The sequence below is a fragment of the Nuphar pumila genome, chromosome 3 (assembly GCF_984573655.1).
Source record: "Nuphar pumila chromosome 3, dmNupPumi1.hap1.1, whole genome shotgun sequence".
Taxonomy (NCBI): Eukaryota; Viridiplantae; Streptophyta; class Magnoliopsida; order Nymphaeales; family Nymphaeaceae; genus Nuphar; species Nuphar pumila.
The window spans coordinates 130654794-130681524 of record NC_143251.1 but is presented as its reverse complement, the minus strand read 5'-3'; the positions used below and the strand labels follow the sequence as shown (position 1 = coordinate 130681524).

The 26731-nt window shown below is 36.6% G+C and overlaps 2 protein-coding genes across 3 annotated transcripts; one reads left to right on the top strand and one right to left on the bottom strand.

The window, feature by feature from the left end:
- The first annotated feature begins 3935 nt into the window (after positions 1-3935).
- Positions 3936-8859, top strand: LOC149843827 (tubby-like F-box protein 1). 2 transcript variants are annotated; one of them, XM_090000083.1, is made up of 5 exons: positions 3936-4440; positions 6881-6968; positions 7296-7425; positions 8026-8597; positions 8765-8859. In XM_090000083.1, coding segments are annotated over exons 1-5 (1149 nt in total). In that variant the 5' UTR covers positions 3936-4083; the 3' UTR covers positions 8767-8859. The 2 variants fall into 2 exon arrangements, with proteins under 2 accessions (XP_089856209.1, XP_089856208.1); XM_090000082.1 differs by lacking the exon at positions 8765-8859 and having other exon boundaries at positions 3940-4440; positions 8026-8763.
- A 5109-nt stretch (positions 8860-13968) lies between these two features.
- LOC149843826 (multiprotein-bridging factor 1a-like) lies at positions 13969-26328 on the bottom strand. Its single transcript, XM_090000081.1, has 4 exons — positions 26050-26328; positions 25658-25741; positions 14528-14610; positions 13969-14441 (listed from the first exon to the last, which is right to left on the bottom strand). The coding sequence occupies exons 1-4, from the start codon at positions 26189-26191 to the stop codon at positions 14322-14324; spliced, it is 429 nt and encodes a 142-aa protein (XP_089856207.1). The 5' UTR covers positions 26192-26328; the 3' UTR covers positions 13969-14321.
- Between the last annotated feature and the right edge of the window lie 403 nt (positions 26329-26731).

Here is a 26731-nt window from a genome sequence, read left to right as displayed (position 1 = left end):
TCGTCGGACCTCAAATTTGTCTGACTGTTATAACTGTCACAGAGAAGTCCACAGCATGTGGATAGAGTTGAAATTTTGACAGCTTGGAAAAAATTCTGTCAACTTTCTGATGCCATAAATCATTCAAAAAAATTTCTTTGTATGTGAGAGATATGACTAGTTTAGTGCACACTTATATTTTTTTATTTTGACTATCACAGTTCAGTACTCATTCGATGAATAGAGCTCAAAAATTTCACAGATTATGTGAAACTGTGTTAGCTAACACAACAAACCATTCATAAAAACTTCTTCAAATGAGAAAGATACGAACGATTTACCGGTCGGGTGAGGCTAAAAATACAAAATAGCGGGTGATATACATTCAGGTGAGCAAAAATAGGCCACCCGAATCCATATTTTGAAAATTTCTCAGTAACAAAACATTCAGTATAATATCAAAAATCCCAATACATGATATTTACATATTATATTATAGACAAATCTCATTTTCGCAGTCATTCGGTGAAAAAATTGATTTGTCTTCCTGAATACTATTTCCTCAGAAATAGTTTTTGTATTTTCTCAATTCTAAGCATAGAGTTATGTTTTTTTTCATGGCAAAACTAACAAAAGATCAATTAACAACATCCAACATGAATGAAAACAGTAAATCAAGCAATCTAACAAAAATTTTCACAAGAAAATAATATATATAGTATATCATTATACTTCAAAATGGTTTTTATTTCTGAAAAAACCATAACACATGACGTACATTAAATTTTATGTTTTTATTTCAATTAAGACATTTTCTCTAGGGATTGAACCGGTTTTTCTCTGAAAAAAACACATCAAACTGTTCTTCACTAACCCAATTCAACTTTTGTGAAGGCTATTTGTTTGAACAATCTTAATATTTCAAATTCAGGCTAATCGGCTAAGACCAATTTGCTTGTATTCGAACCCAATATCCATTTCGTATGTATTTTTTTATAGGGTTTAAATTCATAGTCTTCCTCACACATATATGTGTGTGTATACCTTTGATTTAAAGTGTATGCATGCGTATTATTGTTGAAATCAAATTTTAATTAAGTTTTAAGAAAATTGATTTTAGCAAGAAACCGATTTTTGAAAGGGGTTTTCTTTATAAAACCCTCTCTATTATAATTTTGATTAATCCAACACCGAATTCTCGCATGGGAGGTTCGGTAAGGGGTTCGTTTACTTAAAAATCGGAATAGACTCATGCTTATAACTTCCAATCTACGTGTAGAGAATAGAACCCCTTACTTTTTTCATGAAAAATACTCATTCTAAGCAAAAAAATGGATCTCAACAAGAGAATCGGCCCGTTCGCTTTGCATGGTGGCTGCGGCTAGATACTCAGCCCTCCTCCAACGTGTGTAGGTTCACCCCTTCATAAACAAGAGAGAGAGAGAGAGAGAGAGGCATAGGCCACAGGTTGCGCAGTTAAGACAAAATGGGGAAGAAGAAGAGCAAGGACGGGGGTGAAGGGATCATTGCCAGAGAAATGGGAGATTCGCAAAATGAAAGGGGAAGAGAGAAGCTGAGAAAGGAGAAATTAGGAAGAAAATAAGTAGGGTTCTAAGAAAGGGAAAATGGGGGAGAAGAGAAGGAGGAGTTTGAGAGCCCAAAGAAGGGAAAGATAAAGGTGGAGCCACCGATCAAGGAAGAAGAAATGGGGGAAGTTGGGAGGAGAAAAACGATGGGGGCCGAGGAAGGAGAAATTGAGAAAGAGAAACAGAGGAGGAAAGTAGGCCAATTGGCGGGAAAGAAGAAATGGGGAAGAGTCCAAGAGGGAAAGACAGAAGGAGAAATGGAGAAAAGAAGAAGGCAACTCAGCCTGCCTTGAGGCGCCTGCCTCTCGTGTAATACAAGAGGGGCAGGTTCAACCGGGTCGGGTACTGCCCAATAGTCAGGGTGGGCACTCCATTGTGTGGCCCGTGGGTCCCGTATACCTCTTAAGGGAGGTTTGCGGGTCAGCACGTGCGCTCCCTCTTGTAAATGTGCCTCCACCTCTGCCTGATGTGCTCCCTTTCGGTTGTGCCTCAACCGATCTTTACCCTTATCTATAACAACATGAGCTCACAAGGACCCAAATCAATTCAAAATGAAAATAAATAAAGACTTCACATTATGTACAGCGATGCTGCATGGTGGTGGGCATGCAGCTACCTTGACAGTTATCAATCTTAGCATTTCTCGAGATGGGTGCAGTGTTTATTTTGAGAAATGTCAAGATGAATGGTCAGCAATAACGGAGCTGCATGCTAAGTATGCAGTGTTGCTGCATAAAAATTGACCTTATCGAGCCTATTTCAATTCTATGACCGTGTTTGATAGCCTCATATTCAAATTTGAAACCAGGGTGTCCGTGGCAATCTGGTTCCAACTTACAATTAGGCTGCATCCAATTGTTAGTATTCAAAGCTGCCCATATCCAAGCAAAATCCAAACACGTTCAAACTCAACCAAAACAGATCTAATTGTTTTTTTGGATATTTTTTCCTTCATTTTTATTATATTTAGATTTTATTAGTTAGGATTTTTTTTTTAAATACATTCCAACTCGAATGAGAAGATCAGCTAAAATAATTTAAGTTTTTGAATTGAAACCTTGGGTAAGTTATAGAATTAAAACTCTAAACTAAACAAGATCCAATTCTTATTCAATCATATATCAAGGTCCACACACTAAAGACTCCATCGAGAATCTGACTCCACATAAATTGAAACAAAGATAGTATCACACCAACTTAATTCATCAAGTAACATTAGTCAACTGAATAAAATATGTCCATACATATGAGTCCAAAAATTATCTCAGGTTTTATTGCAGTTGATCCGATGAACCCTATAAGGCATGGTTCTCATAGATGAACCAGATAAGTACACTTCTAATAAGATATCATTTTTGAAAAAAAAAACAGTTTTATGATTTATTTTATTTAGTCCGTGATGGAAACAAAAGAAAATACACATCGCATCAACGATTTTAATTCAGAAGATATATATATATATATATTTAATTATAAAATTTGATGCATTGTGAACAATTAAATTTTGTAGCTTTGTAAAAGTCTACTTATATAATCTGATTTAACATCTAAAACATGTTTTTACCTAAAGAAAATCATACAGCCTGCTAGGGGTGCACACGAACCGAGCCTAGGCTGTTCAAACTCAACTAGCACAGAAACACCCTTGTTCAAGCTCGGCTCGAGCTCAAACAGCCTTGTCCAGACTCGACTTGATTCCGAGCTCGAGCTCGAGCCGAGCTTTACCCGAGTTTTTGAGGAGGTGGGATCCCCAACCTCTCCTAAAAGTGGAAGAGTGCCTCACGGTTGGGCTATGCTAGCCATTGTTTACTAGCATAACTAAAAAAAGAGATACATATTCTCAAAACACGGGCTAGTGAAAAGTTATAATGGACACAGATTTGATACAGTGACCTTTTGAAGAAAAGTTCAAAACCTTGCACATTAGAGAGACACTCACTTTTGTTTCTACTTTTTTTATATATTTAATCAAGTTTAGTGGCTTGATCAAACTGGGCTGGCTTATGTAGATTGGGCCTGAACTTGTATACTATAGCTCGACTCATTTACTTTTACAGACGAGCTCGAATCGAGCTTAAACAAACGAAGCTCGAGCTATAGCGTGGTTCGTTGTGCTCCCTAACAGCCTGGATCAAAAAAAAAAAAAGCTTATACTTAGATAGTACCTTACACTCGTGGGAGGCCAATGCTTCCCAGAGTTGTGACCAAGTTTTCAAAAACCAAACTCTGAAAAAAAAAAAAAAAAAAAATCGAAAAAGACACGGTCCAAAAAGACACACAAAAATAAAACCCAAAGAAAGAGGGGGTAAGGGACGATGCTCTATTTCCGCGTTTTGACTCTTCTCATGTCTCCATCGACCATGATGATGATATGATGATGATGATGATGGACAGCATCAACAACAACATCGACCTCATCCTCCCCCACACAGAAAGCCTCTCCCTCTTCCTCTCTCTCTTTTCTCCTTCTTCTTTAAATTAGAGCAGAAATAAAGGGGAAAAAGAGGAGGAAGAAGAGATGTCTCTGAGGAGGAGCCTAGTGAAGATGGGATCTCTGGGGAGGAGCTTCTCCAGGAAGGAGAAGGGGAAGGGGAAGACTGTTCCATTCATGACGCTAAGATCGGAGCTGGAGGATCGCAGAGACGAAGGAGAGGAGGAGGAAGAGGAGGAAAGGGTGAGGGCGTGGTCGAGGCTGCTGCCGGAGCTGCTGGTGGAGATCATACAGAGAGTGGAGGCGAGGGACGAGGCTTGGCCCCTCAGGAGGAACGTGGTGGCCTGCGCCGCCGTCTGCAGGAGGTGGAGGGAGGTCACGAGGGCCATCGTCAGGCCCCCCCAGGACTCCGGCATCATCACCTTCCCTTCCTCCCTCAAGCAGGTTAGTGTCCTCAGGGCCTCTCTCTCTCGACATCTTGATCTCTGGCTCTTTCTTTCTTCTTCTTCTTCTAATTGCATTTTTTTCGTTGCATTTCTCGCTGGAGGAGATTAGAGATTCTGATCTGGGAGCGGATTTTCGATTTTGCTGAATCTTTCTCTCCCTTGTGGAGAATTTACGATTTGATTTCAGCTTTATTTATTTGTTTGCTAAAAGTTTGGTGTTTTTTTTTATAGTTGATGTCTTCGTTTGTAAGTTGTTTCTGTAGATCTGGATTCGTTTCTCTTGTTATATGCTTGCCTATGTGATGTTTTATCAGCGAAGGTATGGCTGAGTGAAGTGGCAAGTGGCCAAGAGGAAGTAAGTGAAACTGTTGGATAACATGCGCTATTGAATTGAAGGTGAAAAAGACCAAATTCATATGAATCAAAGAGAAAAAAGTTCTGGGCATGTCGTCCCAGCATACAAGTAATGGATTTGCGTTATTGGCCTCTGTTGAAAGGAATTAGCTTTTTGTGATACTTAGGTTGTGTGGAGGTGATTGACCAACAAACGTTTGATGGTGGTCTAATAAGTGTGGAAGTTCTTTGACATGTGATGCAAGTTTGTGAAGCTCGAAATAGATTTACAACAGACGGTACAACAGATAGTCTAAAGTTCCATTTACAGAAATTTTGAAATTTTGAAAATTGGGAAAATTCCATTGATACTATAATGTGAAGACCAAGGTTCTAAGTATAGTTTTGTTACCCGTATTGGTCGGGCCCAAAATATGATACTTATCCTATAGTATTGTATCATAAAAAATTATAATTTTTTAATAAATTTATTTCACTTTTTTTAAAAAAATCATCACATGAAACAATGATGAATTGCATAAAATACAACCATAAAATCACATAGAAAGCATTTATGTCTCTATGAGCTGCATAAGACATCATCAAACATCAAACTATCTCACAAGAACAATGCAAAATATTAAGTAACTTACAATTAGGAACATGCTACAAGACTCATGCTTTTATTTTATATAAACAAAAATATTATGGCAATACTTGTACTCGATTTTCAATCGTTTTCCACTCATTACTTGAGTGCCCCATTGCCATGTTGGATCATGTCATATTTGTTGGAGTGTGGAGCTTGATATAAATTCTTAGTTTTCGCAGATCCAACTTTGCGGTAAGTTGGCGGGGGGTTGCAGGGGCAGAGTACCCCCCCTGCTCGTAAGGTGAGGGTTCAGGAACTCACGCCCTGAGGCAAAAAATTTTGAAGGGTAGTTTTATAATTGTATTTATAATAGAGATTTTTTTTTATCTTAACTCACTTCCTTGAATAAAAAATGGTAGAAATGCACTCTTAATTAAGAAAACCGCAAAATTCCTCTCTTTTGCACAGGGATCAGCCCCCAAATCGCTCTCATGAGTCTTACAGTGCGTAAATATTCCTCTAATGGCCTCTACACAAATGAGGAAGTCGGCCCTCAAGAGGTCTTTAAAACTAAGAAAAATTACGATTCAGCTCTTTTTAAAGTGTGCCAAAGGTATTGTATTGTACGATATGGTTGTATCATATGATACACACGATCCAGATACAATACACACTCTATCACGATATGAGTGTATATTGTAGCATTTTTTCCCATAGTAATGATATGTATCATACCCTTACAACATTGGTGAAGACTATAACATAATAATCCATACGCTGGAAATATCAACCCGTGTGCGATAGCTGCTCAGCATGACTTGTAAAAAGGCTGAATCTATGATCTGTCATACATGAAAGAGTAATGACAGAAAGCACATAAAACATATAACATCTTAGATGCAGTTCATATATTGTTGCAATATACATTTCTTTACTTCAGAGTCTACAAGCAGTCATGGTTATTTAGTTCGTCAAATTTCACTTTGGAATAGCTGCTTTCATCATACCTTGCTTTCAAGATGTCAAGTTTACAAGAGTTAATGACTCTCATATTAACTCATATTACATAAACTTTTTTTCCAACTGAAAGCGTTTACTAGAATGCATGAGGTCCTTGTCCCAGCTTTTCTCTCTCAATGTAGTGTTTTGCATTAATGCATGATTATACTGATACAAATGAATCTACATTTTCTAACATGAATATGAGTATCTACGCAAATGAGAGACACTTGGTTTAGACTATTGAAAAGCTAACCGAAGAGATACAAATGCTTTTATGTCTTAAGTTAACCAAGCACAAATCCAGTTACATTACATCTCAAATGTTTACACTGCATCGTTTGTCCATTCAGTTTTTTCTTATATTGAGGCATAAGTCCTAGATATCTGAGCATTCACTTGATTAATCATGTATTTCTCTTTGTCTTAGATTAATCAATAAGCACCTTTTCAGCTATTTTTACAATTTGCAATATCCAGAAATGTTACTGATAGTTTATGTTGGTTTATGCAGCCAGGGCCTCGGGATGTTCCCCTCCAATGTTTTATAAAGCGGAACAACAAAACTTCAACATTTTATCTCTATCTTGGCTTGTCACAAAGTAAGTTTGCTGGTGCTAATCATGTTTGTTTCTTACTTTGAATATCTTGACAGCCTAACTGCAGGTTTGCATATTATAAATCAAGACTATTGTATCTTAAGTTGTGTAAAAAGCCAACTTCTCTGTTCTCTTGTCATTTTTCTATTTATTTGTTTTTAACATTGCATTGACATCTGCAATACTTTGGCTGGTTTCCTTTCCTCTTGGATCATCTATCTTCTTTCCCTGTTTTTTGTGCATATAAAGTTCAGTGTAGATGATCTTTTCCTCAATTTTATATATGATATTACAGCAGAGTCTGAAATGTGCTTTTTTATTATCCCTCAGCCTCCATGGAAAAAGGCAAGTTCCTCATGGCAGCTCGGCGATATAGGCATGGTGCTCACACTGAATATATTATTTCTCTTGATGCTGAAGACCTGTCACAAGGAAGTAGTGCTTATGTTGGGAAATTGAGGTAAGCAACAAGTTCAATAGAAAAAAGAAATTCACAGCTAAAAATCTGAAAGTGTTGTGCCCTGAGATCCACAAGTGTTATCTGACCTTGGACCATAAAATTCCTTTTGATAGGCTTTTTTATCTTATTTCTTATATGCAACTATGAGTCTGCATATAAGAAGAATTGCTTCTGTCCAGACCTTGTATTAAGCAGATGCTTATTTGGAAAGGGCTTATCATGCTTTTTAACAAAACATTTTTACTTCTAAAATTTCAAGATCAAAAGAGAATGCATATGAATGTTTATGAATTTCATGGTGTGTTGGAACAGTATTATGTGACTTAGATTTTGATGGGTCACTTTGCAAGTTGGGGTCAATTAATTGGGTTCTGGTTTCTACTACTGATTTTAGAGTTTATGTAAGATTAGCTTTTGATCCTTGTGGAAGATATTGGATTTTTAGTGTGAGACTATTTTTTTATGTGCTTGCTTTTCTTTGGTTTGGCACCTCATTCCATCACTAAAATATTTCACAAACTCAATGACATGGGTACTTAGTAAGATCCTACAGCTGTCTAAATGCCAATTTGCAATTTGTTGGCTCTTTTACTTTTGCAGCTCTAATTTCCTGGGAACCAATTTCACTATATATGATAGCCGTCAGCCATACACGGGTGCACGACCTTCAGGATGTAGGGCCAGCCGTCGGTTTTCCCCGAAGCAGGTGTGCCCACGAGATCCAGCTGTAAATTATGAGATTGGGCAGGCCTCATACAAGTTCAATTTGTTAAAATCCAGAGGCCCAAGAAGAATGCATTGCGCTCTTCGCTGCCCTTCTCAATTAGAGACCAAGGATAAGAGTCATGGTAAAGACAGAAGCCCAAGACATGAAGCATCTACTTCAACCTCAGGAAACATGATTCTTAAAAACAAGGCCCCAAGGTGGCATGAGCATCTGCAATGCTGGTGTTTGAATTTTCATGGGCGTGTCACGGTTGCTTCTGTCAAGAATTTCCAGCTTGTTGCAGCCATTGATCCGACCCAGCCCGGGGCACGTGGTGATGATGAGTTGGTGCTCCTCCAATTTGGTAAAGTGGGGGATGACATGTTCACTATGGATTACAGGCAGCCCCTATCTGCCTTCCAGGCTTTTGCTATTTGTCTTACCAGCTTTGGTACAAAACTTGCTTGTGAGTGACATCTCTACTCATTCTGTGTTTGCTGAAGCTTAGGTTGTAGTGATGATGTTTAGCTCGCAATGTCTGTTGCAATATATGTGTTCTCTCTTGTTGAACAGTATGAAGATTTTGTTGGTTGTATATGTATCAGCAGTGATGTATTATAGCTGGTTATGCAGGAGTCTGTCCTCTTTCTGGTAGTCTTCTCATGGCAGCCCACGTGGTTTTTGCTTTTCAATGGAGAAAAGAAGGATTGAATTTCCTTGTTGGAAAATAGTGGGAAACTTCTTTCCTTCTGAAGATGTCAGTCAATTTTCCTGAATTTTCTGCTCATGTTCTCTTGAGATTGGACTTTGATATGAGAGGCATGCTCTCTTAGATTTTATAATACCATCAGCCTATGAGGCTCTATGCATTTAAGGTTGCTTTCCATTTCCAGAAAAAAAAAACTGTGGTTCTGCTCAATATCTAATTGCATGGATAATGTAGATATGGCACTTTCCTACCTGAGCAGTCCCATAAATGCATTGCCACAAATCTAACCTCTCAGCACAGATATACAGATTATCATAGCTTTCGCTCACCGAGAGGTTGTCAGGTGGAGTTCCAGATTGGATGGGATTGAAGCTGTTCTATGACCTACATCAGCTTCTACGCTCAAATTCTTTTGAGAGAGTCTTTTATTTTCCAAGTCAATCTGCGCTTGACCAGCCCTTTGAGTTCATGGACTACAAGTTTTTTAAATCAGGATGCTAATACAGTGGCTTGTCTTTCCACAATCTGAAAAATCCCACTTTATTATACGAAGCAAAGTTCTACAGGCAATTCATGGTTCAAGGAACCAAGACTTGGACAACGCAATCAAACCTAAGGATGTTATTTCTGGTAAGCGAGCTGAGTCCAGTTTGTTCAGGATCGGTTTTGTTTACCATTTAAATCAGCTCGGACTCGGCTTGTAACTAAACGAGCCGAGATCGAGTGAGCTGAGCCAAGCCATGAGCTGGCTCTTGTAAGACCTCTCTATCACATGCCATACACTAATCAACTGTACAAAACTACTTTTTTATATTAAATGTTTCACTTAAATTCCATGTCATATTCTTATGAGCTTACACGAGCCGAACTGAGCAGAGCACCCTTTGTTCATGCTCAACTTATTTTTGGTTAATGAGCTGATCGAGGCTCGGCTCTCCAGCGACACGAACCAAATACAAACGAGTTCATGGATAGCCGAACAAAGCTAAGCCACGAGCTGCTCGGTTCATTTCCCAACCCTAGTTATTGCACAAGATTGAACTCATCAACTCTGCTCCACGTGATTCCTTAATGGCACGATTGGTAATGCATACTGCATCACCTTTGAATGATGCTTGAATGATTAGATTCCAGCCCTGGTATTAGTCTAAAATATCTGAACATAACTCCTCACCACCGAAAGAACTTGCAATTATTTGGAGGTTTTTCCCTCATAAATTTTCTGTTATTATCTATTTCCATTTGCTCGAGTTGGATTCCTTAAGGAATTCCACTTTGTATCTCATAATTTCTGTTATATATCTTTTACAGTGAAGTCAAGTTGGATTCATAGATAAAGCAAAACTCATTATTGCCAGAGTAAGAAGCAAAGTTAAAAAGCGACATCCAAGGTGGCTTTAATGTGTGAAGCATCTAGGAAGCACAAGAATAAATTACAAAGCACATATCAAACCTGGGTTTTACTTTGAATGCATTTATTGAAGAAAAGGTTTGTATGAGAAGAAAAACACAATTTTTGGCAGGAAAACGAACTAAACAGGAACTGCATTTTTAACAACAAAAAAGCTCTTCTTGAAAAGAACTTGTCTGTTTGGTAGGAGCAGTTTGTGCAAGAACATGCGATGGGACGTTGCAAGTTCAAACCTGGTTGAATAACTGCCTGGTTAGGGCCTATCTATTGAAAAGGAAGGGGCCTTAAATGAAGAATGACCGTACAACAAAAAAGACTTCTGACATGCTTATAATTTTCAAAATCTGCCCCCATGACCAAATTCTCAAATGTTCAACTTTTTTAGGACTTTTTTACCCTTCACACAAGCAAATGCTATTTTAATACCACAAATTCTCACTAAAAAGTATATTCACTTTTTTGTTTTAGATCTCACAAAGTTCGCATAACCATATTTGAGAATCCTTGACTTCGTAAATACCAGACTAAATTCACATATATAATACAAAATTAGCAAGATACAGTGTAAACCTCATATTACTAAAACCTCGTAACTTCACAATACCGTACTAAATTAGCTTATATAATACAAAATTTATGAAATATCATGCAAACCTCATGTTACTGAAACCTCGTAACTTCGCAAATAACGTATTAAATTCACTTATATAGTAACAAATTCATGAGATATCATGCGAACCTCCTTTAGTAACTGATCCTCAAGAAGAACCGAAAATATATGACGATCTGTGCGAATTTTTGGCATGCAAATTTTCATATATTAACATTTTTGTTGAATCATAAATAGTCATTTTTGTCATTTATTTTTTAAAAGAACACTAACCCTTTACCCTCTAAAACCCTCAACATTTTTTCTCTGTCCTTTTGATGATTTTTGTGAAATTTTTTTGTTGCATTCCGACGAGGTTACGTTATCCTTCACATTGATTTTCGTAGTTAAGTCAAGATGTGAGTTTCATACAAACAATATTGTTTTATGTCATTTTGAACTTTTTTATTTTTTGTAGATATAAGCATTTAATAGTTTCATGCATATTTGTGTTTAATTATTGTTGTGAACGTTTTTCGTATGTTTCTTTGTATTTCATTTAATATTTGCCATCAGATTTACTATTTAGGGTTTACTATGTTTAGGATTTTTTTCATAGATATATATATATATTTAGATATTTATTTCTATTGTATATGATTTATGTTTGTTTGCTTATCTTTTAGTTAATATTTAATATTTTTATATTAGTGTAATAGGGATAAAGTTGACCGTGAACAAACATTGAGTAAGGGGTTAGGAGTTATTGTGGATAATTCATTTTTAGAATGGTTGTTGTAAGTAGTTATTAATTGAATCTATGAAGTATATATGGATGATCTTTTCTCACATGATATTTTTATTAGATAAATAATATATGTGGTTAGTGTAATGAATTAATGATGACTCTGGAAGAGTTAAAATATACTATCATAGTATTAATCTTACTAATTGGAGCAATATATTGGTATCCAAAAGTAGTAGTTTTGATGTTTCGTAACACCAGTTATGCAGAAGAGTTTGATTCTCTAATATAGTTATTCTTTAAATATAGATAGCTCTCCATGCATATTCATCGATGCGATCCAGGTCTTACAACAGTTCAATGTATGACCCATTGATTGACTTTTCACTAATATCAATGAATAAATATGAGCTAAAGAAGTACAACAAGAATAATGTAACCTCTTTGCCCACTCAAGGGCCACCATTTCCTCCAAAACACGGTACATTTCCCTTCATTCTCCTCCCCCTGTTGGGGTTATAGTGTTTCCTCAACCATAATAACTTGAGTCTTTTTTCTTCAAATGCATCATCATTTGTTTGTAAATAAACACCTAAAATGTACTTGAAATCTCTCCACTGATGTTCATTCACTGGCTTCCCATAGTACTTAAATCTAATTATTTGTGTCGTGTTCTCTAATGTGATAGTTATCTTAATATCTCTAAATTGGAATATGTTGGTTGTCGAATTTCAGAACCGCACAACGGCCTCTAGAAGACTGTGACCGATGTTTCATGATGTGATCTCCAAGAAATTTTGAAAATGCATCTGATCCAACCTATCATTCACTTCCTCCATTAGTTTTAGAAACCATTTATATGCTTGAAATTAGTACAATCGGTGCATGCGGCTTATTGGATCCTCTGAATCTTCTTGATGTGAATCATGTAGTTATAATTCATTTTGCCAAAATTAGTCAAATTAATCAATAAATTCTAGATACACCAATATAATTATTTAATTATAATGCTTTAAACTAGTTATCTTAAAAACATGCTTCACATGCACATATATATTCAAAATAGTTATCCTAAAAATATTATTCACACATATATGACAAATTTGGATGTATATATTGAAACTAGTTATCATATAAACATGTTGCAAACACATATATCAAATTAATTAATGAATTGCGATACTTAACATAATTATTTTATCATCATGCTTCACACACACACACACACACATATATATATATAACAAATTAATGAATATATATATTGAAACTAGTTATCCTATAAATATATACCTCAAATTAATCAATAAATTATAATACTCAACATAGTTATCTTACAAACATGTTTCACATACAAACAAACAAACACACACACATATATATATAATATAATCAATGATTGAATATCAAATTAACAATGATTGTAAACATCTTATAAACAAGTATATACAAAATAATATTTGTGTGCATAGTACCTATCCACGAGCACCAAACTTTATTTTTCACTGCAATATCTTCTGCGAACTCCTCATGTCTAAGGATTCATCTACCTGGACATTAACCTCAGACTCTTGACAATGCTTCTCTAATCCCTCCACATCTCTCTAAGCATCCTCCTGTGCACTCTTCATCACAACCTCAACATTTAACTAAAAATCTAATCCAGCCAAAGTTCTCTTACTCACCTTCACTTCTTCATGATCATCCATATTAACCTCAATTTTAAGGTTCACATCATCCTCTTGCTAAGGTCCCTCCTCGGACTTTGTACATGATATTTTTCATCCATTCTTCATAGTCTTATCTCATCACTGACATTGCCATTATAGCGTCTCCAGCATCTTTTATCCCGGCATTGAAGTTAACAACCTCAGAGTGTGAATTAAACTTCTAGACATGATTGTAGTCACAAAGTCTGACTTTTTTTTTGCTAGTGTTAGCTATTGTTGGGCCAACATTGAAGGTGATGCTTGTTTGATCACAGATTTTTGGGTTTTCAATTAGTAATATTGTACTTTCTATAAAAAATGTCAAAAACCATGTTGATATTTTCTTAAGAAAATCCAACTTCAAAAAACTGCAATTTTTTTTCCCTTGCCAAGGTTTTATAAGACCTTGTAAATTGTAATGGATAAAAGGAAAAACTACGGAAAAGAATTTATCACGCCACCTTTGTATATGCCAATGCTTTGTATATGAAGAATACTCGAACAAAATGTAATTATTCCATTAATAGCTAAATTTGACAGATCGAATCAGGTGATTTACGTTATGCCCAAATTCAGGCCCAAGTAGAAATCGCGATTGCACTCTTACCAGAGTCGAGAGAAAGATTAATGGTGGAAAACAACCTCGATGACTCGAGCAGATGAAACTGAATTGGAGATGGAAACAGATCAGATAAGGGTAGAATCATACTTGGTTCTATACAAGTCCACATTATACAAATCCAAGACTGGACACGAATCTAATCTAAAAAGGTAATTTCAAATCCAAAATGCACATGGTAATACCAGACCCGAAGAAAGATGCCTAAAAGCCAATACTTCTGAAAGGCATGAATCATACGATCAAGCACGAACTTTCAAGAGGCAAATTTATCTTTGTATCAGTAATCCAAATTAAGTTATTCCCACATGCACCTGACACTCAAACTGACTGTTCCACAAACACTCGAACAAAAAGACTGTCTACAAGCATCACAAACTGCAACCCAGCCATATGCATAAGCGTGTTTCAATTTTTTCCTCGAAGCTTGACACCAAGGGCCCTTTCCAGTTTTGAGATTATCTGTTGGTTTGGAATAGCTTTTCCAGACTCGTATTCTTGAATCACTTGGGGCTTCTCGTTGATTAACTGCAAATACAAACTTCCGGTATGACGATAACAGATGAACGAAAGGAGACTGAATCAGACGTTCAGAACCAAGGAAAATCACTTACCTGTGCCAGCTGAGCTTGGGTAAGTTTCTTGTCCATCCGAGCTTGCATGATGTTCTTCTTTAGCTCCACAGGTACTCGGTCATCTAGGTTCACATATTATGTAAAGCTAAAAGCGAAAAGAAAAGGAAATTTTGCAAGTCCTAAATCCCAGTAATAACCAGTTTGCAAACAATATGAACCATAATAAGTCATCTTAAAATTAGTTTTAGATGCATGAAAGAATGTCAATTATAGTAAGAGTGAATGAATGAAAAGTTAAGGTGCAAATAGTTCAATATGGGTAGACGAAAGAGAAGAGATTAGGGTGAGGAGAATTCAAGCATAAGACAGGAAGCAAAGAGCTCAGCATAGAGATCAATATTGTGCATGAGGCCCAGGAGCTGAAATAAATTTGCACAAAATAAAACCTGTTGGCTTGCACGTCCAGACACCATGATAAATTCCGCAAGAAGCTGTAGTTCTCATTTTTCTTTGTCAACGATGTTGATGGTTTCATGATGGCTTTTCCCTCTTAATAGTGGATTGAAAAATCTTAAAATCAGTCTGAATTAAAGTATGATTTGTATATCAATTCTGGAACACTGATGCATGGTTACTTGATGTTTTCACCCTCTTGAGATTGGCATGCATGTCCGCTCCTTTGCCTGATAATCAGTCTGAGTGGAGCAAAATGCAGTGTGTGCATTAGGGCATATTCATCGCAGATGGTGTTACTGCATGCCTTTGAGCTAAACAAAAGTGAATCCAAGATAAAAATACATGAAGGCTCGGTTGAAACGGTAAATGCATATATTGCTCCCTTCCATACTGTAGCTTACAAAAGCCCCGTCTGTTTTCCTGCAGCTTAGTTGCCAACTGCCAAAGGAATGTTGCTTTGCTCTTTGGCATGTGCCAAATCTCGTATAACAAGCAGGCTATTTACCCTCGAATTCAAACATGTGGACACAAAATGCTATCCAACTCTATTGTTGCTACGCAATAGAAAGACCGGAACAAAACTCTCCATCACTACTAACTTCATTATATGCTTAGTTGGAGTCCGGATCGGGTGAAATATGATTGCACAAAAATTATGTATTAAGCACCAGGTGGCCTTCCATCAGGTCTTGGGTCCCTCCACCAAGATGGAGGGTGATCAGGTGCTTAATGCACAAATATCTGTGCAATCATATTGCACCTGATCCTTTCACGCTTAGTTGTTGGCTACCTTGCCTCCCAGCTAGGAAGGAGAACAAGGGGAAACAAGAGTCAAAGCAATTGGTTCTAATTGTAGGAGGTGGAAGAGGTTCACCTGACAGGTAAAGCAAAATGTAGGCGCGCTAACAGGCACAGACCAACGTAGTAGGACCCCCAGCCAAGTTTGCAATGAATCAAGCTGACTCTATCACCCTCTACTAACAAAAAGCACTATCTTTTTTTTCATCTTTTTGACGATCATGCCCCAACTACATTCAAAGGATTGGAGAATTTTTGGGAGGTTCCTGACGGACTACATATTAGCTGAGTAGAGAAGGAGCTCATCATCGATAAAGAATAGGTGTGATATAGCAATCCCTCTTAGAAAGGAAGAGATGCATATTAATCCTTTCCAAATAGCAGCATTTCGTTTACGAGACAGTTACTCAGTTACTCCATAACTACCAAGAAAAGGTAAGGTGAAACTGGGTCCCCATCAAATCAGTTTAGAGATAGCTACAGTGGGACAATTCTTCTGGAAAATAGAATACAACCAACCAGCAATTCAACCACTCAAAAAAAAAAACTAATCTATTCAAACAAAAAAACAAACCACTACGGCTTGAAAAAGAACCCTTCTTTGATTGAGGGGATCCTGGGATTGGTGGTGATTGGCCCTATTAACAAACTAACACCAACTGAGGGCCTGGCCTTTTGAAGATTAAGCGTGCCTACCCTCTAGGGGTTTTGGCAGGAAACAATAAGTAGGTTTTGAAGTTAGAAATAAAGGGAACAAAAAGATGGGATATCTACAAAAGTAATGGGTACACAACTTGGTGAGAAACAGAGGACTAAGCAAGAAATGAATTAGGAATCATTTCTTATTCAGCGACGGAAGATGGTCAAGGGTTAATGAAGAAAAAAGAAGTGGGCGCTGGGAACAAATAAGTGATGCACACAAGCCAAGAACCTTGTGTTCTCAATCTGAGAAGATACCGAATACACACTAAAGACAACAAATTAGAATGTGGTTTTTCAGAGAGAGAGAGAGAGGCGAGCCTAAGATTCGGATGACGGCCTGAACCATAAACCATTTGAACTAGATGGCTGAACGAACCGTAAACCATTTACTCCCATCATGCAAAGTAGCCACTAAAGCATATGAGTTTTTAGTTAAGGCACACAGGGAAAGAGAGAAGCTCTATTGAGTAGATTTCCACAAAGGAGTGGAGATTCACTGCAAAGAACAATAGACTCAAGGAGCATTTGTGTGCCACGGAAGATGGCTCCATGACACCTGCCATGAAGCTGTCTTCTACAGAACACAAATCTGACCACCACCCACAAATCTATGTCACGGCTAGACTCAACCAAATCCACACACACACACACACATACAAAACTGGCTGTCAGCGTATTGAATCACTTAAGTCCAGAGTCATTTGGTCTTTGAACCAGGGATGAGTGAGCGTATAACTGGATGAGGCAATACGAGAGAAAACTACACATAAATATGGATGGCCGAGCACTTTGCATGTGGTCACCAACTACAGGAAATAGTTTTTATATGATTTGGTCCCTAAAAACATATTTAGAAAACTCATCTAGGTTGAATGAATTTTTAACATAGGACCATAAAAAACCAAGGATCAACTTGGTGTATAAAATAGTTACCTGACATCCATGTTATCTCATGTGATTGAAAGTAAAGTCACCAAGACACTTTTCATGTTCAAATATTTCAAATAACAGCCAAGAAAAAATATTTTTGATCAGTGATGAAATGCATGAAAGACTTCTATACCAGCTCATTGAATACATACAGCTTAAAAAACAATTGTAGAAGTGGTCTTGATGGGTTTGGGTTGAGGACAATGAATAACAAAAGCATGTTAACCCAAGTCAATGAGCTATTCCACCACGTTAAGCAGAATGGCCCAACAAAATCAACCTTTTAAGCTAATACAACATCCATACCCACTGATTATAGAAAGAGATAAATGTTGTTTGGAGAAATTAAGCATTGTATAGCATTAAAAAATAAGAAACTTAATGATGAGATGTAATATCGCGTATTTTTACACTTAGTCATTTTCAGTTTTTTCGAAAATTTGGCTAAGTATGGGAGAAAAATTGTTTGAACCTCGATTTTAGATCGATGCTTTTGAGGCTGGGCCAAGCCCAGGTCTCATCACCTAGGTCTAAACGAGCCACTTAAAACGTGAGAAAAAGTTTTATTTTCGACCTTTAAATTCAAGCGAAATTCGAGTTATTTTCGGGTGAAATTTGGAATTTGATATTGGTGTAATATGTCGTTGGATGTGTCTCAAAATTCTGAGCGCAATGATATTTTATTTTTCTCGATTCGAGCTACAGCTGGGCCGAAAATTGCATTTTTTCAAAAATTGAGTAGTTTGTCAGTTCGAATCTGGACTTGGATCGGACCGGATCTGAGGAATTTGATCCAAATTAATATGGATTTGGACCCTATCCTAAACCCATATTAATCTGGATTTGATCCAGTTTAAAACCCATTTGGATTTCGGATATAGATTTAGATCTTGGATCCAGATCCAAATCCATGTTCAACGATTTTTCTAACTTTAAATTCATCAAAAACCTTGAAATTGGGGTTTATTTATGTTAAAAAGCCTCCCCCATTAATTTGGTAATTTTTGAAAACTTTTGAAAATTTATTTATAATTTAATATTAAATAAATAATTAATTAATTAATTTAATGCAATTCCGAAATTTTATTTTGGGGTTTGTTTAGGACTCTTGAAAGAGCCTTTAAACATCTATAGAAGAGTTCAAGAGGATTTGAGAGACTAAGAGTTCTTTTTTAACAAAAATTAAAAAAGTTAAACTTGAAGAGTTTTAAAAAATTTGGAAAACTCATATAAAAGAGTTTTAATTTTTTAGAGTTCTCTCTCCCCATCCCTTTTAGATGGGCTGGAGAAGAGGGGGGAGGCGTCCTCCCCTATAGGGCCTATAAAAAGGCTTCAAAAAAAAAGATAGAGAGAAAAGAGAAAGAGAAGAAAAGAAAAGGGAGAGAGAAAGTGAGGAAAAGAGAGGCAAAAGGGAGAAGAGAAGGATATTTGATCTTTTCCAGCCATCTACCCACGTTTTTCAATACCTTCCACCGTTGTTTTCTTCGTTTTAGATTCATGGTATGGGTTCCTCTCTTATTTTGGATGAGTAAAAGAGCATGTATTTGTATTTCATGCAATATTTTCGATAAAAATCCATGAGAAAGAGTAAATCATGCATATTTACTTATTCCCTTAAATGTGATATGTTGGTGAATGCAAGATGTTCCTTAATGCATGTTAAATGTCTTTAATGTTTAAATTGTGATCCTTGTTGTCATTAAATGTTTCATCATGCTTAATAATCGTTTCTTATTGCATGAATGATTAGTTGAGTTATGAATGTGTTATATTTATGTCCCTCTAAAATATTGCATGAATCTTATTTGTGTTCTTTTTACTTGTTTGATTCATTAGAAGGATTCGTACGCATGATTCTTTGAATTCTAACACCTTACTTTTTTGTGTTTTTCGCAGCCTCTGATGCCTAGTGTGGAGGACTTGCTTCTGAGAAGAGTCACGAGGGGACCACACGACTACATGACAGATTCTTGTGACGGTGTGGCTCTTTCTTTTTGCTTTCTTTACTTTTAATTAATTATGTCTCAGACTCTTTACATTTGAATAAATAAAGTTTGGTTTGTTTTGGTTTTGTGTGAAAGATGAGTATAAAATCCCTTGTGGTGGTGGATGTGTTTAACTGTAAGACCCTGAACCTCTGGGATTGTTTTCGCACTTGTTTAAAAAAAATGTCACTTTGTCATTGGTATGAGTTGGGCTCGTTACATGAAATTAATGAAAAACTTTTATATTAGCCAATCCAATAATTGCAGCTCAAAAAACAATTGGTCAGGCATTCCTGATGGATTAGGTCAATGAATAACAAAAGCATGTTAAGACAAATCAATGAGAAGTCCCACCATGTTAAGCAGAGGTGGCACAAGGAACCCACTTCTATTTGTCTCGAGCAGTATTATGAAAAGCGTTGAGGCGTAGCGAGGCGCTCCACCAAAATCTGAAGCGAGGCGTAAGCCTCGAGGCGCAAAGCGTAAGGCTCAAAAAAAATTAAACTTAAAAAAACTATAAAAATGATCTAAAATTATAAATAAATAAGAAATGCTTTATTGATGAAGCGCCAACCAACACGAAATAAAAAATCTCAAATAAATACGAAAAAAAATATGAGATTAACATGTAAAAGTAACATTAATGCAACAACTTGATCTATATAAGTATCTAATTGCATAAATATGAGCATTCATTCAATAAAAAACTAACATTAACAACAAAATGCATATTAGCACTAACAACATCATGTCATAATTAAAAAAATGCATGTTAACATTAACAACCAAATGTTAATGTATTTGTTGAGAATTCTTCAAAATGAGAGTGTTAACATTCACAATTATAACTGAAAGTCCCAAAAAACATATAAATGGCCAATAGCTCTATGATATGAATTAGGGCTTAGGCTCTTGTTGTGTCTCGTCATCGTCAATATTTAAGTCTTCAATATCATCATCTGAAGAATCCATATAAATAGGTTCTTCTTCATCTTCATTCTCTGACTCTTCATCATCTACACTTTCTTCATCCACGTCCTCAATTACTTCTTTTGCTTTTCTTTTTCCTTCAATAAAAAAACATGTATTAAATATTTATGTTATGTAATTAAAAAAATACATTTATATTCGTAGCTAGGTAAAAGGAATATAACTTTACCTCGATCTCTTGAAGACATGTCTTGCCTAGAACCACTTTGTGAAACATGAGGTGAAGTGACTTTTTCAATAGGCACATGCTCAATGGCATTTATGTCGAAGTTCGGATCCAACCATGAATCCTCCAACCAATTGGGATCACTTGGCAACACTGGATCTTCCTTCTCCACAATCCACTCATCGTCTGAGTCTATATGATCTAGACATATAGGGTCTTTGGTAGCCCTCCTGTTCATATTTCTCTCTCTTAATTTCATATTGTACATTACAAAAACCAATGCATTCATCTTCTCTTGTTCAAGTCTATTCCTTCGTTTTGTATGCACCTATAATTTCAAATCATTGATAATCAAATATAAGATAATTAAACATATAAAAATGTATTTCAAAAATAAAATACAAAGTCACAAACCAATAAAAAAGTACTCCAATTCCTCGCACAGCCAGATGCACTGCATGTCAAACTTAAAATTCGAATTGCAAAATTCAACTCAGGATTTTCGTGCCCAAATGAACTCCACCAATCAGGTGCATTCAAATAAAATAATAAAAAATTGATAAAAACATTAAGAATGTCAAAATTAACAAAAACATAAAAAAATATTGACAAATAACAACATAATTGCAAACTTACCAGGACTTTTTAATTTTCTTGTTGTAACAGTTGCCTCTCTGCCAAACAAGCCCTTTGCCTTTTTAAATGCATCGATTTGTGTTGTAATTTTCAACCGAATATTTGCATCAGAAACTAATTTTTCAACACAATCATAAAAGACACCCATAACTTCTCCATCAGGGTTGAAGTTGTCAGCATAATCAAAATGTGGATTTAAATAATAAGCAGCTGCATGCAAAGGCTTATGAAGTTGCAAGTCCCATCATCTATCAATGATATCCCAAATAGGTTTATATTTTCTTTGGACATTGTCAAGGTTTGAAGCAATTTCCTCCTTCGCCCTATCCATTGCCTCATACAAAAATCCCATAGCAGGTTCGTCTGCATCAACGAGCCGCAACACTTTAACGAGAGGTAGTGTAGCTTTAATTGCATATGATATGGCAGCCCAAAACTTATGATCATTAAGAACAATACAAGAAATGTTCTTAGCATCAGATTTCTTATAGTAATTAGATGTTCTAAAATTTGAAGATAAGAACATCGACTTTAACTATTTCTTATAACATCCAATACTATGAAGTGTAAGATATGTTTTGGCAAAACGAGTAACGGCTGGACGCAGAAGTTTTCTCTTCTTTGTGAATTTTCTCATTAAATTTAATACTCATGCATGACTATAAACGTATCTTGTAATTTTTTTTGCCTTTTCCACTGTATCTTTAAAAATTGATATTTTTCCAATATCTTCTAACATAAGATCCAAGCAGTGGGCTGCACATGGTGTCCAAAAACATGTTTTTCCTGTTGTTAACATATTTTCAGTTGCCACATAATTTGGTGCATTATCTGTAATGAATTGCACCACATTACTTTCACCAACTTCTTTAACAACTTCAAACAACTGGCACAAATTTGCACCAGTTTTTTTCATGTCGCTGATGTCAACGGACTTCAAAAATATTGTCCCAGATGAGCTGTTCACAAGAAAATTAATTAAGTTTTTTACTTTCCCATCTGTCCAACCATCTGCCATAATACTGCAACCAACCTTTGGCCACTCTTTTTTGAACTCTTTCAAAATTTCATGAGTACAATCTACCTCGTCCTTCAAAATCCAAGTTCTGATCTCATGATAAGAAGGTGGTTTGAACCCTCGCCCATAATTTGCAATAGCTTCTACCATTGTACCAAAATATGGACTGTTGCAAAGATTAAATGATAAGGCATTTGCATAAAAAAATCTACCAATGGCACGACATACATTTTTTCTTTCATCCCTTTTAAAAGCAGTGTTTATTGTGGTTTGTCGTGCTTCTTTGTTCACAAAAAGGTTCATAGGACCAGTTGCACTTGTTTTTTACATCACTACCTGATCCACTAGCTTCTTTATTCACATTATCGTCGATTGATGATCCAAAATAAACACTTCTCCCGATATCCAACTTGTTTTGCTCTAACTCTTCTTTCTTTAGCCTCTGATCCTTTAGATTATTCTGAAAAAATCTTTTCACGTCAGGTGGAACCGCTTCGCACATGCTTACACCATGTTTTGTGTCAGCTAAGTGATGTTTTAGCCTATAGATGCCTCCTGTAGTCTGTTTATGACAGTAATTGCAAATTACATGTCCTACGAGTTTGGGATCTTTAGTAGGATTTGGAACTTTAACTCCATGATCCCATCCTACATCTTTTGCCATTGTTCAACTGCAAAAATACATAACACAAAATATATATTAACATCATGCATTTTGCTGACCACATTACATGAAAACAAATGCAAAATAGACAATCTTGGTGTATAAGCTATATACGAATCCTAGAAAAAAACATAATTGACGAGAAAAAAATAATAAATATAATTAGGTCAGTTTTTTAATTGGGTCTCAAAGTTCATTCAATAATGCACACTTATAGCCACACACACATAGTAGAGATAGAGTGGAGGTGGTTTGGATCCCAGATTTCTTCTCAAAAACAAAAAGAAAACACCAACCAACTCCAAGGCACTCCAAACAAATTTTGCATCGATTGAAATGAAAATCATCACAAAAAAGCACCAACAAAAGACAAAAATATCCTTAAAAACACAAATAAAACACCAACGAAATTTGTCTTCCTTTTTTCGAAGAAAGAAGAGCATGTTAAAACCAACAAAATAACCATCCCTAGAATTCAACAAGAAGGTATATCAAGAACTTCTCCGGAGATCAACCCCAAGAAATTGTGAAAATGCCGAAAAAAAAACATATATTGAATATGCTAAACAGAGGTCACCATTATGTTTGAATATTTCAGATGCTTAACATAAGAAAGGGGGAATATATGGAAAATTCCCAATCAGAGGACTGAGATCTTTTGATTCCAGCAATTCGACAGGGAAAAAAAATACATATTTTAATGAAACTTAAAATATCTGAATCAGATGAGTTCACACAAATCAACACCAAAAAAAAAAAGATGAAACTTAATAAAAAGAGGAACCCACTAATTCTAACGAACAAAATCAGTCAACAGGGAAAGAAAACATACCAATTACATTTAAAGATAAAAATGGTATCATGTCATTCATATTTAGATGCAAAATAACATAAAAAACAAAGGAACATATTGTTCAGAAACAAACACATCTACGTATAAATCACGAAAAGCAACTAGAAAGAAAGACAAACAAAATAAAAAACGAAAAGGGTAGAAGAAAACCCAAAAAATCGTTTCAGAAGAAAAATGCTTTGGAGTTTCAGGCACACTGATACAGAACATTTGATTAAGTAATGCATGCAATAAGTGATAAGATATTTAGAGTATGAGCAAAAATTGCACCCACGGGAAACGTAAAAGGTCCCTTGCTAAAATTCCTTACACACCAATTTATCAGAATTTCAATTGTGTGTTCTCGTGAATTAAAGAAGAAAACTAGCACGAAATGTATCAATATAAGAAATTCAAGGAATGACACCACAAATCTACAATTGTAACATAGTAAATAAAAACCAAATCAATGCAAGCTTAAACAATTCAGGACATCGCATATTTGATTGCATACCAAGAAATCATCATCGATACAGTTTTCCAAATAAAATTAGAAAAGGTCGTACATCCAAAGAGAGTTTCGCCTCGTGAAGCAGTATAAAGGCTTTAATTAATAAACAAAAAAAAACATGCAAAGGTTTCACAATTCCAATTCACAAAAACCGACACATCTTATCCGAAAAAGGAAAACAAGGGACCGCACGATCGATCTATACATGATAGATTTTAGGAGCATCAATCTAATCACCAACAAAAAACAGAAAAAGGAAAAAACACCGATGAGGCGACGACTAATCCCAATCAAATCTTACTCCAAACAATCAATAAACCACAAAGTTGATGATGAGAATAATAGGAATAAGAATAAGAAGATGATGAGGAAGAAAGAGGAGGAGAAGGGATTTTCGCACCTCGACGCCTTTCCCCTGAAGAAGAAGTTCCTGAAGGAAAATGATGATCGGCGACGGGTGGTGGCCGGCGGCGAGTGGTGGCCGGTGATAGCAGTGGTGGTGGACGAGAGGGACGGAGTGGAGAGAGAAGGGGTGAGGGATTTCCCTCATCCCGAAGCGCCTGTGTCTTTTTTAAAGACACAGGTTCTCGATCTTTCGAGAATACGGACCCGGATCCTGGTCGAACTCGGGTCCGGGCCATCCGATTTTTAATGCGCGCCTCACTTCAAGGCGTACGCCTCAAGGCGCGTGAGGTGTACGCCTTGAGGCTGTTGCGCTTTTTAAGTGCGCCTCAAGGCGAAAAGGGCCTCGCCTCGAGGCGAGGCACGCTTTTTGCGCCTTGAGGCGCGTTTTTAACAACACTGGTCTCGAGAGACTGGGATAAATGCATTTTAAATAAATTAATCATTTTATAATCTTAGAAAACGAGAAACAGTTTAGCTACACATGATAATGCCATGAAATAACGTCCCCAGATTTTCCAAAGCAACCTTAACATTTCAAAAGACATACCATTCTACTATGTCATATAGACATGGCTTAAAGGACATGGGGCACATTATCCTTGTGTAGTTTCCCAATGCAAAGAACTAAATTGAATTATTCCTGTGACATAGATATTCGCTTATTGATCATTAAAAGTATCGTGAAACAATACTCCTGGTAAGAAATTTGGATACATCTTCTCACCCTCCTAATATATCCAAATTCAGAAAGAGGATATATTCCCGATTTTGATATCCAGCATGAAGTTCGAAAGCCATTAATTAGCAAGCAATCGCATAAAACACCGTTCCAGAACACCATTGCTAAGGGTTAATTCCACAATTAATGAATGCAATATACATTCTATGGTATAACGATCAAGAATTACTTGATTGCCAATCATAAATAAACTAGAAAGCAACTAAGAAAATAAGTTTCACTCAAGAAATAATATATCAGGAAAAAACTGAGTGTTTTGACTAAGAGAAAATATGATAACCTGAGGACCCTGAAACAGAAAAAAGAGAAAATATAAAAAGAGAGCGAGCAAACTCACGAGTCAGATTTTCCGTTTCTTCGTCGAGCTTTCTTGTGTTCAACGAAGTACCGCTAGAGGCAGCTTTATTAGTCCCTGCGTTTGCTGCAAGAAAGATCATTGACGTTATGATCAGATCAGCGATTCCTGACATCACAAGGATGGATATCTTAAACACATGCACAATCGCAAACTTTCAGAATTTAAGCAAGAGAGCATCGAAAGATGACTAAATGCAACGAAAAATCCACTGATCAAGGGAACGGCGGAACCGCAAGGGTCCGAAGCCGGAAAACAAGCGAAAACCTATGAAATATGGGATTTTCGACGGGAAAGAAGCACGATCGGAGGATAGAAAGAGTCAGGAAAGGAAGGAGCGATCCACCACGGAGGCGATCGACGGGGACACTCACACTTCTTGATGGTATCGATCTCGGCGCCGCTCCTCCTGGCCGCGTTCACCGCCTTCTCGTCCTTCTTGGCCGCGGCGTTGGGCACCTTCTTCCGGATCACCACGGGCTCCCAATCCTGCGTCAACGGACCGACCCCCGCCATCTCCTGAAAACCCTAGCACGACGCCTCCGGCTGCACGCGAGAAAAACGAGAGGAAAAACCCTAATTTGATCTCCCTGAAGCAGCAAGCAAACCCTAATCTCTCTCTTTCTGAGCGAAGACGCTGATGATCTTTCGGAGATTGTTTTCTTTGTCCTTTCCTACTTTTCCCATCATTTTTATGCAAACCGGAAGTATCCTTATACCCTTGACTATACATAAAATGACTAACCTGTTCTTCAATCGAAGGGATGTACGGACCGGGTCTGGTTCGATTTTATCAGGCTTTCACATCCGAATCGTTTGAACGGTTTGATGAGTGTTTGTCAGTATCGATGCGAATCGGCCCAAAAATCGATCCCATACTGGCCGATTCAGCCCTCAGCCGATGTTTAATAATTTAAAAATATTTTAATAATCTTTTCTAATTTTTAAAAATCATAAAAAAAAATGTCAGACTCAACTCGGTTCGAGTCCAATTCAGCCAAATCTTTGAATCGTTTTGAAACTCGATTCAGGTTCGAAATTTATATCGAGAGCATT

Bases quoted from the DNA above. Each gene is read 5' to 3' on its own strand.
- LOC149843827 (XM_090000082.1), top strand. From the start codon at position 4,084: ATGTCTCTGAGGAGGAGCCTAGTGAAGATGGGATCTCTGGGGAGGAGC. The intron at 4,441-6,880 runs GTTAGTGTCCTC...TGGTTTATGCAG, and splicing joins TCCCTTCCTCCCTCAAGCAG to CCAGGGCCTCGGGATGTTCC. The intron at 7,426-8,025 runs GTAAGCAACAAG...TTACTTTTGCAG, and splicing joins GCTTATGTTGGGAAATTGAG to CTCTAATTTCCTGGGAACCA.
- LOC149843826 (XM_090000081.1), bottom strand. From the start codon at position 26,191: ATGGCGGGGGTCGGTCCGTTGACGCAGGATTGGGAGCCCGTGGTGATC. The intron at 25,742-26,049 runs GTGAGTGTCCCC...TCTTTCTTGCAG, and splicing joins GATCGATACCATCAAGAAGT to CAAACGCAGGGACTAATAAA. The intron at 14,442-14,527 runs GTAAGTGATTTT...TTGTATTTGCAG, and splicing joins CCCAAGCTCAGCTGGCACAG to TTAATCAACGAGAAGCCCCA.